The sequence below is a fragment of the Peromyscus leucopus genome, chromosome 17 (assembly GCF_004664715.2).
Source record: "Peromyscus leucopus breed LL Stock chromosome 17, UCI_PerLeu_2.1, whole genome shotgun sequence".
NCBI classification, from domain to species: Eukaryota; Metazoa; Chordata; class Mammalia; order Rodentia; family Cricetidae; genus Peromyscus; species Peromyscus leucopus.
Window position 1 is genome coordinate 55,006,127 of NC_051077.1, and position 14,987 is coordinate 55,021,113.

At 55.0% G+C, this 14,987-nt stretch overlaps 1 protein-coding gene across 3 annotated transcripts; it reads left to right on the forward strand.

Moving 5' to 3' along the window:
• Positions 1-17: 17 nt before the first annotated feature.
• Armc6 (armadillo repeat containing 6) lies at positions 18-14,880 on the forward strand. Of its 3 annotated transcripts, XM_028856912.2 has the most exons (9): positions 188-276; positions 1,286-1,602; positions 3,464-3,593; positions 5,640-5,722; positions 8,156-8,729; positions 11,635-11,780; positions 12,632-12,763; positions 13,023-13,160; positions 14,218-14,880. In XM_028856912.2, the coding sequence occupies exons 3-9, from the start codon at positions 3,473-3,475 to the stop codon at positions 14,428-14,430; spliced, it is 1,407 nt and encodes a 468-aa protein (XP_028712745.1). In that variant the 5' UTR covers positions 188-276; positions 1,286-1,602; positions 3,464-3,472; the 3' UTR covers positions 14,431-14,880. The 3 variants fall into 3 exon arrangements, with proteins under 3 accessions (XP_028712747.1, XP_028712745.1, XP_028712746.1); XM_028856914.2 differs by lacking the exons at positions 188-276; positions 1,286-1,602 and adding an exon at positions 18-97; XM_028856913.2 differs by lacking the exon at positions 1,286-1,602 and having other exon boundaries at positions 189-276.
• Positions 14,881-14,987: the final 107 nt, after the last annotated feature.

Below are 14,987 nucleotides of genomic sequence, written 5' to 3' on the forward strand. Positions count from 1 at the left end.
CGCGCATACGGTGGCCGGAAGGCGCCAAAGGCGGAGCCTCGGGCGGCAACCGCGAGCCCCACCCTCCCCCCCCCCCCCACGTGGCCGTGTAGACCCGGTGAGGAACGCCCGCCGCCTGGTCCTGCGGTGGGAGCGGAGGGGAGTGGGCGGCGCGGGGTCGGGCTGGTGGTGTCTGCGCGACCCTCGGGGACTTGGTTTGGTGGAAGGAGAGAATCGGACTGAAGATTCTTGGGGGCCAAATGCCTCGCCTCTCCGGGGTGCACGCTCCTTTCTTTGGTACTGTTCGTTGGTGCTGCAGCTGTGTGTTCCGTTGCATGCTAGGCAGGAGAGCGAGGAGGACAGGGCGTGCAAGACTGTCAGTGTGGCTCTGGGTTCGGGGGACCAAGGTCCTGCTGTGGATATAATGGTGATGGAGCAGGCGTGGTTGGTGCAGCTGTCATTCCTGCTCGAGGGAGGCAGAGGCAGAAGTACCGCTCTGAGTTCGAGACCGGCCTCGGCTACGTAGCCAGACCGACTTTTAGAATAAAAACGACCAAACGAAACAGCAAGAACAGGCGTCGTGGTGAGCTCGAGAAGCGGAGGCAGGAAGACTCCTGCGAGTTCCATACCAGTTTGGGCTGTGTAGCCAGACCCTGCCTCAAAAACAACAGATAAACCAGGGGTTTGTCGGACGAGTCTGGAGGATCCGGAGTTCAAATATAACTTTAGCTACAAAGCAAGTTAGAAGACAGTCAGCTCTACATAAGGCCCTGTCTTATAGAAAACAAAACGGAGGAAGTATTGAATGGGAGAGTGGGGCTGCTTGAACCAGTGTGTTTTTAATTTTTTTAGTTGTTTTTGTTTGTTTGTTTTGTTTGTTTTTGTTTTTTGAGACAGTGTCTTACTGTGTAGATCAGGCTGGTCTGGAATTCACAGAGGTCCACCACTTCTGCCTCCAGCGTGCTGGAATTAGGTTGGCTTGTTTGCTTGTTTGTTTGTTTGTTGTTATTTTTCAAGACGTGGTTTCTCTGTAGCCCTGGCATGCCCTGGAACTTGCTATATTTAAAGGTTTTTTTTTTTTTTTTTTTTTTTTTTTGGTTTTTCGAGACAGGGTTTCTCTGTGTAGCTTTGCGCCTTTCCTGGAGCTCACTTGGTAGCCCAGGCTGGCCTGGAACTCACAGAGATCCACCTGCCTCTGCCTCCCAAGTGCTGGGATTAAAGGCGTGTGCCACCACCGCCCGGCTAAAGTTGTTTTTAATATTATCATTTGTGTTTATATTATTATTTGTGTGTGTGTGTGCTCAAGCACCCAGGAAAGCCAGAAGAGGGTATCGGATCTCCTGTGCTGGAGTTACAGATGTCTGTGAACTGCCAGATGTGTGTGCTGGAAACGGAGCTCTAGTCTTCGTGATAGAGCAACACTTAACAGTGCCCTCTTAATCTTGAGCCTTCTCTCCAGCACCTCAGCCGCCACACTCTTTCTTCTAGACAGCGCCTCACTCTGTAGCCAGGCTGGCTGCAGCTTGCAGTCCTCCTGCCTCGGCCTCCTCTGTGCTGCATCACAGGCGTGTACCATGAGGCCCAGCCTTCCACACATACCACAGTGCATGTGTGAATTTCAAGGTTTATTTTCATACATTCATTTACTGTGTGTGTCATATGAGAGGACTTGTGGGTCAGTTCTCTCCTTTCACTGTAGGTTGCAGGGGTGGGCTTTGGTTGTTTTTCTGAGACAGCCTCCTGTAGCCCAGGCTGAGCTTGAACTCTGACCCCACAGAGTCAGCGCTGAGACGACAGGTGTACCACCACACTGACCGATTGGTGATTCTAGAGGGAGTGGGCAGATGTCAGTTGTTACAGAGAGCAGTGTCAGGAAAGCTTGATAGCATTGATGATGGACTGTGTGTTAGAAAACGGCGTTCAGGCCAGGGAGGTGGCTGTCAGGTCAGAGTGCTGACCCCCAAACCTGGTGACCTGAGTTCAGCCCTCAGGACCCCTGTGTGGGAGAGAACCGACAGTCGCAAGTTGTTCTCTGGCCTCTGCATGTGCACACAGCAAATGCAAGCCAGCACTTACACATGGATAAAATGCAGTTTTTAAAATTTTAAATTAACTAGTATTAGAGAACAGTTGGGCTTGGTGGCGGAACATGTTAGCATGCAAGAGACCCTGGCCACCGTCCCCAGCACTGCCAAATAACATTGTCATCTGTTGTGTTTTGTTTACACCTTGATATGTAAGTGAATGCCTTGTCCCCCATCTTGGGTGGATTGTTTATTGAGGTCAGGTTTCATGTAGCCTAGGTTAGCCTGGAACTCACTGTGTAGCCCAGGCTGGTCTTGAACTCCAGGTCCTCCTCCCTCAGCATTTCCTGTGAGGCCTCCTCAGTGTAAGCTACTGTGTAAGGCTGTCTTTGTGCCCAGTTACATAGGAAATTGTACTTAACTGTGAGGTAGGGTGAGATTCAGGGGCCAGTGAGACGGCACAGTGGGTGAAGGGGCTTGCTGCTCAGCCTGCCAAACTGAGTTCAATCCCCAGAACCCACGTGGAGGGGAAGAATCGACAGCTGAATGCTGCTCTCCAGTCCCTCGTCTGTGCCAGGGTTATATCTGCCCTCCCCACACAAACAATGTCGTAAGAAACAGACACAATCATTTTCTTCCTTTTTCTTTTCTTTTTTTTTTTCAAGGGAAGGGGGATTTAATTTAGCTGAAAGCCACGTTTGTTTTGAGATAGGGTCTCACTGTGTAGCCCCAGCAGGCCTGGGCCTCTGTATGTGGACAAGGCTGTCCTGGAACTCCCAGAGACCCACCTGCCTGTGCTTCCAAGTGCTGGGGCGACAGCCTGAGTGCTGCACTTTTAGAAGCTCTGAGGAGCCGGGCCTGGTGGCGCACGCCTTTAATCCCAGCCCTCGGGAGGCAGAGGCCAGCCTGGTCTACAGAGTGAGTTCCAGGACAGCCAGGGCTACACAGAGAAACCCTGTCTGGAAAAAATAAGAAAATAAGCTCTGAGAAGAGGTGAGGGTGATGTAGGTGAGAAGAGCATTTTCATGGTTGTCATTGTGGCCTGGCAGACTGCCGCAAGTGGCGTTTTCTTCTTTTTTCTTTTATGCCTTATTCATTTTATTTTGTATGTGTGGGCCTGCAAATACCATGGCCTGAAAAAAAAGTCAGGGGACAGCTTTTGGGAGTCCATTCTCTCGACCATGTTGGTTCTTAGGACTGAGCTCAGGTCTTCAGGCTTGATAGCAAGGTCCTTTAGCCGCTGAACCTCCCTACCGTCGGGTCTTGTCTTTTTCTTTTTGGCTTTTTGAGAGGCGGCCTCACTATGTAGCTCCCAGGTTGGCCTCCCGCTGTCCAGGACCCTTCTGTTGCCGCCTCTCTAGTGCCGCCGTCCAGGCGTGCCCAGGTGGCATTTTCACCACTGGGGTAGCCAGACCCTCCGTTGCCTGCTGTCTCCTGACCAGATGTTCCTTTCCACTCAGCATGCAGAGATGGCTTCCAAGCGCATCACACAGGAAACCTTTGATGCTGCAGTGCAGGAGAACATTGAGGAGTTTGAGATGGGCGCGGAGGAGGCCGTTCGAGAAGCCGTGGAGCAGTTTGAATCACAGGGTAAGGTGGTGGGCTCAGTACTGGCTCTCAGAGGCCACAGCCCTCAGCCTGACATAATGGGGGGGGGTGCTACTGACCCCATCCCTGCCTGTGTCCGTGAATCACCAGCACCCCGCTTCACCTTAGAACTGCATAGAGCCAGTTGTGAGTCATGGAGGGGATAGCGTGGTAGGGCTACAGGGTGACGTGGTGGTGCTAGTCAGCTTTGGAGACTGAGCCACATGGCAAGGAGGAGAGGTTCAAGGTGAGTGTGACCACGTGTGTGCGGGGCCTCTGGTGGAGGCTGGGTGCTAGACATGAGCACACCCCATTTCCTCTTATCTCCAGCCTCAGTCTTGCTCTCCATTGGACCAGGGGGGTCAGCCGGAAGTTAAGAAAGAATGTCTGCTCCAGAGCACAGAAATGGGGTGCCCTGTGGGCAGTCGGGTAGACACTGGGGCATGGCCGGAGAGGCTGCTCACTTGCTAACTTGCTGAGTTTGCCCTGAGTTTGTCCCCAGGACCCACGTCAAAAAAAATGACAGGGTGTGTTTGTTTTTGTTTCTTTTGGGGGGGAGGCGCCTAGGTTTTTTGTTTATTTGGTTTTTGGTTTGGTTTGGTTTGGTTTGGTTTTTGAGACAGGATTTTTCTCTCTATGTCCCTAGCTGTTCTGGAACTCACTCAGTAGACCAGGCTGGCCTGAAACTCACAGAGGTCCACTTGCATCTGCCTCCTGAGTGCTGGGATTGAAGTCATGCACACCATGCCACACCCACCTCCACAGCCCCACAATGGGGTATGTTTGTAATCCTAGCACCGAGAGGTGGAGACAGGTGGATTTCTGGGGCTTGCTGGCCAGCCAGTTTAGCCTAATTGGTGAGCTCCAGGTTCCAATGAGACCCTGTCTCTAAAAGAAGGATTACAGCTCCTAAGGAATGATGCCTGAGTTGGATCCTGGGCCTCCATGACCCTTGCACAGGAACACCCCCCCTATATGACCATACACCCACCCCCCACATGACCATCTACACACATACACACCCCCCACATGACCATCTACACACATACACACACCCCACATGACCATCTACACACATACACACACCCCACATGACCATCTACACACATACACACACCCCTACATGACCATCTATACACATACACACACACCCACATGACCATCTACACACATACACACACCCCTACATGACCATCCACACACATGAACACCTGCATACACCAACACATGCACACACAGAAACACCCATACAGTTTTCAACAAAACACAGCATGGTGGTACATGTCTGTGATCCCAGCTCTTCCTTATCTTTATTATTGTTTAGTTTTTTTGTTGTTTTTTTTTTTTTAAGACTGATTCATGTAGCCTAGGCTAGCCTCTTACTCATTATGTAAGTAAGGCTAGCTTAAACACTGATCCTCCTGCCTCCATTTTCCAGTGTAGAGATAACAAGTGTGTACCACTACTGCCAGCTCACTTCAGTGCTGGGGAGCTCAAAACACTTACCCTCTGGCTGATGTGGTAACACAATCTCTTAATCCCAGCATTTGGGAGACAGAAGAATGTAGACCTCTGAGTTTGAAGCTAGCCTAGTCTACATAGTAAGACTCTATCTCAAAAACAAACAGATCTCCTAAACTACACATACACACACACACACACACACACATACACACACACACACACACACACACACACACACACAAGCAAGCAAGAAGTACCTACCACAGAAGGGACACCTTTGGGGCCTCAGGAGGCAGAGGTGCCGATGGGACCAGTAGGGGTTCGAGTTCAAAGGGAGAGGCTCTGTGGGGTCCCCTCCCCATCGTCTGCCAGGCAGAATCTCCCACCTTACTACGCAGACGCAGCACGTGTGGTGTGGCCTTGCTTAGCAGTGTCACACACGTGCTCTGCAGTCTGGCTGGCCTGTGCAGCGGAGGGGCTGTTGGGAAGAACCCTGGAAGCAAGCGTTCAGCAGGGCCCTCCTAACCTGCGGGACTTGAGGGTAGGTGTCACCCGTCTCCAGAAGCCCCATCTTCCCCTCTGCAGGGGTTGATCTGAGCAACATCGTGAAGGCCGCCCCGAAGGCATCCTTGGACAGCCTCCAGGAGCCCACCCACGATGTCCTGCAGGTAGGAGCAGCTGCCTCCCTCGTCGCTGGGGTGGTGTGGAGGGTCTCTGCCTCCCTCATCGCTGGGGTGGTCTGGAGGGTCTCTGCCTCCCTCATCGCTGGGGTGGTCTGGAGGGTCTCTGCCTCCCTCATCGCTGGGGTGGTCTGGAGGGTCTCTTCCCCATGTCCCGTATGCCAGAAATCAGGGTCTGATGTTAGTGGTCTGTGTCTGCTGGTTCATCTTGTGACCAATAGAGTCTACAGTCATGTGTCCCACGTCCATGTGAGGGCTGCCCAGCCTCTGGGGACAGCTGAGCTACTTTGAGGACATGTTGGAGACACACAGTGCATGTGTGATCTCACTGTCCAAGGGCCAGCTTCGTGTGGGTTCTGGGGATCTGAACTCAGATCCTTGTTCTTGCACAGCAAGTGCCCCCCACCCCCAGCCATCTCCCAGTCCTTTGAGTTTTATTTAAAAAAAAAAAAAAAAAAAAACTCAGGGCCACATAATACAATCCTGTTCCACAACAGCAGCAAAATTCTTTGGTTTTTCATGACAGGGTTTCTCTATTGTCCTGGAACTCACTCTGTAGACCAGACTGGCCTCAAACTCGTAGAGATCCCCCTGCCTCTGCCTCCCGAGTGCTGGCTTAAAGGCGTGCGCCTCCACTTGACTTACAGAGGACTCTTGGGGGGGGGAACACACCCGCTGAGACGCACGTCTGGGGGTCAGAGAACAACTTTCGGCAGTTGGTTGTCTCCTTCTGCTCTGTGGACCCAGGATTAGGCTTGCAGAGGGAGCACCTTTACTCACTGAGACTGAGCCACCTCACTGGCTCCTTGGCTGTTTCAGTCTTCTGTTCCATGTAATGTGCTCTGCCAAGGTTCCTAAGGCCAGCTTGGGCAGGACTGCCGACAGGTGTCTCCACTTGTCGTGGTAGCTGAATTCAAACCAAATCCCCTGGGCTGGTTTCGACTGAGCCTCCCTTTCATGGGCATGTTGCCAGCAACCTCAGGATCACTGGGCACGTTGACTTAGCCTTGGCCCATTATGGTGCATCCTGAGGCCATGCCAGTTGCCGCTCAGACCGGCTAGCTCTGTGTTTGGTGTTTTTCTCATAATTCCCCAGATGGTGTAGAACTGCATCTGAGAAATCTGTGTGTGATGTGGCTTCACTGGGAGTGGATGAGAGGGAGCTGTCCAGATGGGCAGGTTCTCCTTCCCCAAGCACTCTGGTCAGTTACCCTCTGCAGCGGCCCTTGCAGGGTTTCTAATGGCTTCCCACCTGCTGCTCTGACTGGGACTTCTTGGTGGCGTCACAGTTAACTCCAGTGTGTCTGCTCACGTGCACAGCTGCTTAGGGCACTGAGGTGGCTGGCACTTCTATGTGGTGTGTGACCCGTGGTACACAGGGCTTCTAAAACTGCAGGTGTGGCACAGTGATAAAGCACATGTCTAGCATGCAGGCCCTGGGTTCTAGCCCAGCTCTATTGGAAAAGAGTCAAGAGGGCTCAGTGGGAAACGGTATTTGCCACCGTGTCTGATGGCCTGAGTTCGATCCCTGGAACTGACCTGATGGAGGAGGGCCCTGATTCCCATGAGTTGTTCTCTGCTGTCTGCATACATGCTGTGGGGTATGTGGCTGTGTTTGACATATAAGTAAAGTTTCTTCAACAAAAAATTAAAAAATAAAAATTGAGGGCTGGAGATGTCTGTAACTCAGTGGTAGAGCACGTGCCGCCACATGACGCCTTCCGCTCAATCCCCAGTTCTTAAAAAAGCAGGAGCAGGGGGACTGGAGAGCCGGCTCTGCAGTTAAACCGCTCGTCCAGAGGAGCCAGGTTCAGCTCCCAGCCCCCACATGGCAGCTCACAGCCAGCCATCTGTAATTCCGTTTCCGGGGATGTGACATCCTTTTCCGCCATCCTCGAGCATCAGGCACATAAGTGGTAGACAGACAGACGTGCGGCAAAACACCCATAGTGCATAAAATAACAGTCAAAGGTTTTGTTTTTTTCATTTTAATATGGTGGCTCATATCTGGGATCCCAGCATTCTGGAAGTTGTTGCAGGAGGTTTCCTGTAAGTTCAAGGCAAGGTTAAACAACCTAATTTCAAGGCCAGCCTGGGCTATGTATCAAGACATAGACGCATAGAACAAGAGATGGCTCAGCAGTTAAGAGTGCTTACTGCTCTTACAGAGGACCCGGGTTCAGTTCCCAGCACCCACATTGTGCGGCTCACAACAGCCTGTAACTCCAGCTCCGAGGGATCCTATTTCCTGTTCTGGCTTCTGAGAGTATTCGCACACACACACAAGATCCTGTCTTAAAACAGCAGTGTAGGTATAGAAATTTCCAGATGGATCTAGCCATCCTGGGCCCAGATTCTGGGGGTGAGGTTCGCTGGTTCAGAGCCTAGTGGTAGCAGCTAACCCTGTGACATTCTCTGCAGGCTCTCAGTGATCTGCAGGAGTCCCTGACTGGGTCTCGGCCCCAGGAGGTGTCAGCCCACCTTGCCCGCTTCTGCGACCAGTGCAGGCAGCAGAAAGCCAGCCGCTACCTGGCCGCCCAGAAGGGGGCCTACCCAGTCCTGCTGGCCGCCTGGCAGCTCGCTGCCACGAGCGACCAGGGCCTTCTGCTCCAGGCTCTCAATGCTCTGGCCGTGCTGACTGATGGCCAGCCTGATCTCCTAGATGCCCAGGGCCTGCAGCTGCTCGTTGCCACGCTGGCACAGAATGCTGCCAACACCGAGCTCACCTGCTGCGGGCTCCGCTGCGTGCGCCATGCCTGCCTGAAACATGAACAGAATCGGCAGGGTCTGGTGAAAGCTGGAGTGCTGCCCCTGCTGACTGCTGCTATCACACGGCATGGCCAGCATGCCGATGTGGTCAGGGAGGCCTGCTGGGCCTTGCGGGTCATGACCTTCGATGACGATATCCGAGTGCCCTTTGGCCATGCCCATGAGCATGCCAAGATGATTGTTCAGGAGAACAGAGGCCTGAAGGTGCTCATTGAGGCTGCCAGAGGTAAGAGCAGCATTGGTAAGACTGGGGTGGGTGTGCTGAGAGGGTGGCCCAATTATAGAGCCCTGCCTAGAATCCCCAGGTGAGGGACTGGGGGCGTGGCTCAGGGGTGGAGCCCTGCCTAGAATCCCCAGTGAGGGGCTGGGGGCAGCCCCGCCTAGAATCCCCAGTGAGGGGCTGGGGGCGTGGTCAGGGTGGAGCCCTGCCTAGAATCCCCAGTGAGGGGCTGAGGGCGTGGCTCAGGGTGGAGCCCCTGCCTAGAATCCCCCAGTGAGGGGCTGGGGGCCTGGCTCAGGGTGGAGCCCCGCCTAGAATCCCCAGTGAGGGGCTGGGGGCGTGGTCAGGAATGGAGCCCCTGCCTAGAATCCCCAGTGAGGGGCTGGGGGCGTGGTCAGGGTGGAGCCCTGCCTAGAATCCCCAGTGAGGGGCTGGGGGCGTGGTCAGGGTGGAGCCCCTGCCTGGAATCCCCCAGTGAGGGGCTGGGGGCGTGGTCAGGGGTGGAGCCCCTGCCTAGAATCCCCAGTGAGGGGCTGGGGGCGTGGTCAGGGTGGAGCCCTGCCTAGAATCCCCAGTGAGGGGCTGGGGGCGTGGTCAGGGTGGAGCCCCGCCCAGAATCCCCAGTGAGGGGCTGGGGGCGTGGCTCAGGGTGGAGCCCCGCCTAGAATCCCCCAGTGAGGGGCTGGGGGCGTGGTCAGGGGTGGAGCCCCGCCTAGAATCCCCAGTGAGGGGCTGAGGGCGTGGCTCAGGGTGGAGCCCCTGCCTAGAATCCCCCGTGAGGGGCTGGGGGCGTGGTCAGGGTGGAGCCCTGCCTAGAATCCCCCAGGGAGGGGCTGGGGGCGTGGTCAGGGTGGAGCCCCTGCCTAGAATACCCCAGTGAGGGGCTGGGGGCGTGGTCAGGGGTGGAACCCCGCCTAGAATCCCCCAGGGAGGGGCTGGGGGCGTGGTCAGGGTGGAGCCCCTGCCTAGAATACCCCAGTGAGGGGCTGGGGGCGTGGTCAGGGGGTGGAGCCCCGCCTAGAATCCCCAGTGAGGGGTTGGGGGCCTGGCTCAGAAACCTCCCTGGGTACAGGATGTCCTGGGTTCATCCTCAGCGCTGTAAAATGAACAACGCTGTCCTACACTTTTATCTATCCTCATGTATAAGTACTTGGCACATACATGTGTCCGGCTCCAGGGGGCTGCTGAGTCAGCTGTGGGCAGTCACGCTGTTGATCTTCATACCTTAAATCTGCTGCTATCTTCCAGCCTGTCCCTTTCATCCATTTGAAATGTCTGAAAGAGCTGGCTGTAGTGCACCATGGTGACACATACCTTTAATCTCAGCACTTGAGACAGAGACAGGTGAATTTGAGTCCATCCCAGTCTATATAGCAAGTTCTAGGCCAGCCAAAGCTACATAGTCTCAAAACAACAAAACCTGCCTGTCCCGTGACTATAGCTCCATGGCCAGCCCTGTGCGTGGTGTTCTCACTCTGAGGGACAGGAAGGAAGGGCTGTGGCAGTCCCTGTTCACACCTCCAGAGAGGCTGAGAAATGGAGCTTGACCATCTGCAGTCGTCAGCTTCTTGAAGAATTGTTTGCGTCTTCTGTGCTTGTGTGTAGCAGCCTGAATTAGGCTAGAGACAGTCCAGGAGGACGGACACGGGGCCTGTCAGCCTTGTCTCGCTCTGCAGGGCTGTGGTGGAGCCCAGGGCCTTGCTAACATTAGTTCAGCACAAACCACTCTGCCAAACCCAGGCCCCACCTCTAAGCTGCACCCCAGCCCCCAGGTAGAGAGGACAGTTCACATTCTGGTAGTGTGAAGGCCCCAGGGAAGACCAGAGGTTCCCAGCAGCCCCAGGCAGAGTCTTTGTCCACTGAGAAGCCTCCTGTTCCCACTCACCAAAACCTGTACCTGATTGGATAAGCCCCACCCACTGCACCACACTCCTTCCTTTACCTAAAGCAATAGGATGGCAGGTTTGGTGGCGCACGCTTTTAATCCCAGCCCTCAGGAGGCCGAGGCAGGCGGATCTCTGTGAGTTCAAGGCCAGCCTGGTCTACAGAGTGAGTTCCAGGACAGCCAGGGCTACATAGAGAAACCTTGTCTTGGAAAACCAAAAATAAAAAGGAAATGGTGTGGTTGATGACCATGTCCATAGTCCACTCAGATCAGCCTCTGGGGACGGTAGGAGTCCTCAGTGGGGCATAGGCAGCAAGTGCCACAGAGACCCCTGTAGATGATGATGGCTGAGCCGTCACCGTCGTCGGCTAAGTTTGTCTGCACCTGTTCCTCGCCAACTTCCTGTTGTGTTTTCAAAGCCATTTCCAGCTGGGCGGTGGCACACATCTTTAATCCCAGCACTTGGGAGGCAGAGGCAGGCGGATCTCTGTGAGTTCGAGGCCAGCATGGTCTACAGAGTGAGTTCCAGGACAGCCAGGGCTACACAGAGAAACCTTGTCTTGAGGGAAAAAAAAGAAAAGTCATTCCCAGCTAGGGACCTCAAGGTCACATTAATAGTTTGGCTTCCCTCCTTCCCTCCCTCCCTCCCTCCCTCCCTTCCTTCCTTCCTTCCTGTTTTGCTATGAAGCCCTGGTACTAGCTATGTTGACCAGGCTATCCTGGAACTCATAGAAATCCCTCTGCCCCTGCCCCTGCCTCGAGTGCGGGGTTAAGGTGTGTGCCATACGCGGCCCTGGGCTTCTTTCCTTAGAGGATGCCGGGAGCAGGTCTGGCAGTTATTTGCCTCACTGTGATGGAGCAGTTTCAATAGCTGCCAGCAGGGGGCAGGGCAGGCCTAGCCAGGGGCCAGTTCTCCCCTGGGATGTTGGATGACCCCAGCCAGCTGTGAAGTGGGGCGCTCTCCCAAGACTAACGAGCTCCTTTCTGCTCCTCCCAACTCCAACTCTCACTCCTGCCTCTGCACAGCGTTCCCTGACAACCCGGCAGTCCTGAGCGAGCTCTGCAGCACCCTGTCCCGCCTGGCTGTGCGGAATGAGTTCTGCCAGGAGGTCATCGACCTCGGAGGCCTTGGCATCCTTGTGACCCTGCTGGCTGACTGCAGTGACCACCAGGTGGAGCCCAAAGTTTTCCTCCTTCCCCAGGGCTCCTGCCCCTGAGGCCACAGCTGGCCAGACTGATCCCGCTGAGGAGAGGGCAGGGGTGAAAGTTCAGGTGCAGAAGGCCCGTCACACTCCCAGGGTTCTGGTCCCGCTCTTCCCTTTTTTCTTGTTTGCTATACTGGTGAGGCTTTGAGCCTCCTGCATGCCAGCCCTCTGCCACCAAGTCATACCACAGCCCTTTTTACCCCTTTTACTCTATTTCGAGACTGGTCTTGATATGGCAATCCTTCTGCTTCAGCCTTCCAAGTACTGGGGTGACAGACTGTGTGTGTGCATGCATGCTCGCATGTGTGTATGTATGAGAGAGAGACAGGGTGAGGCAGGGTCACAAGGTCCCATGTAGTCCCAGCTGACCTTGAATTTGATCCATGTATGCTACCTTGCCCAGGCTCATTGTGGTTGGGATGGGTGCTAGAACTCAGGGCCTTGTGCATGGGGGGCAAATACACTACCAGCTGAGCCACTGCCCAGGTCCCACTTGCACATTCTCTGCAGTGAGCAGGAGTGAGGAAATGGGAATACCGTCCTCAGTTCCGGCTGTTCAGTGCTCTCCCTGGGTCACATCTCATGCCCTACCATGTGAGTTGGATTAGGCCGATCACCTACAAGACCCAGACCGCCCTTTCTCCGTATGCTGGGTCATGATCCTGTTGTCACAGGCTGGCCTGTGACCCTAGGATGGCCGCATGTATTCAAACAGAAACAGCCGTAGAAGTTTTCCCGCACCCCCTCCCACCATCCAGCAAGCCTCCTTTTGCAGCTGGCACACATGCCGGGGTGACCTCACCTTGCTGTCCACACAGGACCTCGTGAAACAAGTACTCAGCGCCCTGAGAGCTATCGCAGGCAATGACGACGTGAAGGACGCCATTGTCCGGGCAGGAGGCACAGAGTCCATCGTGGCTGCCATGACCCGGCACCTGGCCAGCCCCCAGGTACCCACCTCAGACACACATGGGCAGGATCTACAGGGATTGCCACCTCACTGTCAGCAGACTAGGTGAAGGGCTGCACCCCATCAGGTTCTCTTGGGGTCAGTGCCCCCACCACCCCTGGGCACCCAGCCCGCCGCCGCTATGACACAAGGCCCACTGAGGGGAGTTGCGGAGCATCAGGGTGGTTGGCCAGTCCTGCTAACCAGGGAGGTGGAAACCTGTCTGTTCTTCAGCTCAGCTGCCTGTTCCCCACTCACAGGTCTGTGAGCAGAGCTGCGCCGCACTCTGCGTTCTGGCCCTGCGAAAGCCCGAGAACAGCCGGGTCATTGTGGAGGGCGGTGGAGCGCTGGCGGCCCTGCAGGCCATGAAGGCGCACCCGCAGGAGGCCGGCGTCCAGGTGAGTGACGCTGTGCTCCCCGGGGCCTGGGACCTCAGGCTCCCTCCCTCCTCTTCTCGTTGTCTGAGCGGTGAGCCAGGTGTGGTAGCTATGATCCCAGTCCCCAAGAAGCAGGAGGATTACCACAAATTCAAGACCTGCCTGCCTTACAGTGAGTTTCAAGACAGCCTGGGCACTTTAGTACACATGTACACACACACACAGCTCCGCCTGGGGCTGTCCCATGTCTGTGTTTACCTCCTTTTCATCTGGTTTTTGTTTTTTGTTTTTTGTTTTTTCTTGAGACAGGATCTAATAACCCAGACTGGCCTCCAACTTTATTGACTACAAAAACAACATTCAACGCCTGATCTTCCTGTCTTCCCCTGCTAAATGCTATAGTGACAGGACTGTGCCCCAACACTCATTTTGAGAACAGACCCCCAGGGCCTATTTATTACATGCTAGGCAAGCACTCTACCAACTGATCCCAGCTGCTTTTCCTTTGAAACAGGCCAGAGGCCTAGCGTGGCAGGGCCGTCCATCTGTGCTGTCATGTCTGACTGTCACTCCTAAATACTGTAACCGTGCTCACGGCGTCCCTATCATGTCAGGTGTTCTGAGCCACCCAGCCGTAAGGACAGTCTGTGGGAGCAACTGGTTCTCCGCAGACCCAGCTGTGGCATGTGGTGCCTGTGCATCAGGGATTTTAAGATCCACAAAGGTTCCTGAAACCGACCCAGATGGGTGACTCATTGAGAAATGAACTTTGGCACCCCTTTACCCATGGCCTCACTGTAGCATCTCCAGGGCCTGCCTCGGGATTATGGGTAGCTGTCTGCCCCGAAATCATAGTCTCCGCCCCAGATACTGTCTTGAGTGCTCACCTAGGAGATGGGGCTGAGAAGGTCATGTGAGAACATGGGGCTAGCCTGGCCCAGCGTAGCTGTCTGCCGAATGTCTCATGTTCTAAGGAGTACACTAAGGTCAGAGTGGACCCCAGCCAAGGCCCGTCCCCCCCCTCCCCCCGTTCACGTCCGTCCCCCCCCCCCCCTGTTCACGGCCCGTCTCTCTTCAGAAACAGGCTTGCATGCTGATCCGAAACCTGGTGGCCCGCAGCCAGGCCTTCTCGAAGCCCATCTTGGACCTGGGGGCGGAGGAGCTCATTTTGAAAGCCCGAGCTGCCCACCCGGACTGTGAGGATGTGGCCAAGGCTGCACTGCGAGACCTGGGCTGCCGAGTGGAGCTTCGTGAACTGTGGACGGGAAAGAGGGGTGACCTGGCACCGTGACCCTGTCTCAGCGACAGGGAACTCTGTGTCCTGCCACTCTGTCCCACCATGCTACCCAGAGCAAAAGTGTGTGCAGCAGGTCATTGGGGAAGGACAGAAGCAGCCCCTGGAGCCTGTGTCCCCACGGGCAGCCGTGATGACCTAGTGGTCCACCCCTTCCAGTGCCTTTCCCGCCCACAGTTTTTCTCAGCAGTTCTGGGGCAAAGGGCACATGGAACTGCAACATTCTGTTGGAGTTTGGGGCCCCTGCAAGCCGGGGTCCTGACAGGTTGGCCACAGGGCTGCAGTTCAAGGCACCATGGGAGAGGCGCTTCCACCAAAGGGGGCTCCCCAAGACCCACATGGGGAGAGGGGAGTGACTCCTGCAGATTGTCCACTGAACATAAATAAACTCCATTTATGCGCTGTGATGAGCGCACACGCACATAATAAATAAGTGTGATTTAAAAAGCCTGCTCCTCATTTTTCTTACATGTAAAATGGATCCAGAACTCCTGCTGCTGCTGGCCGAGTCAGGGATTTCAGACTCATCCATTGGAGTCTGCCCTGGTCCCTCA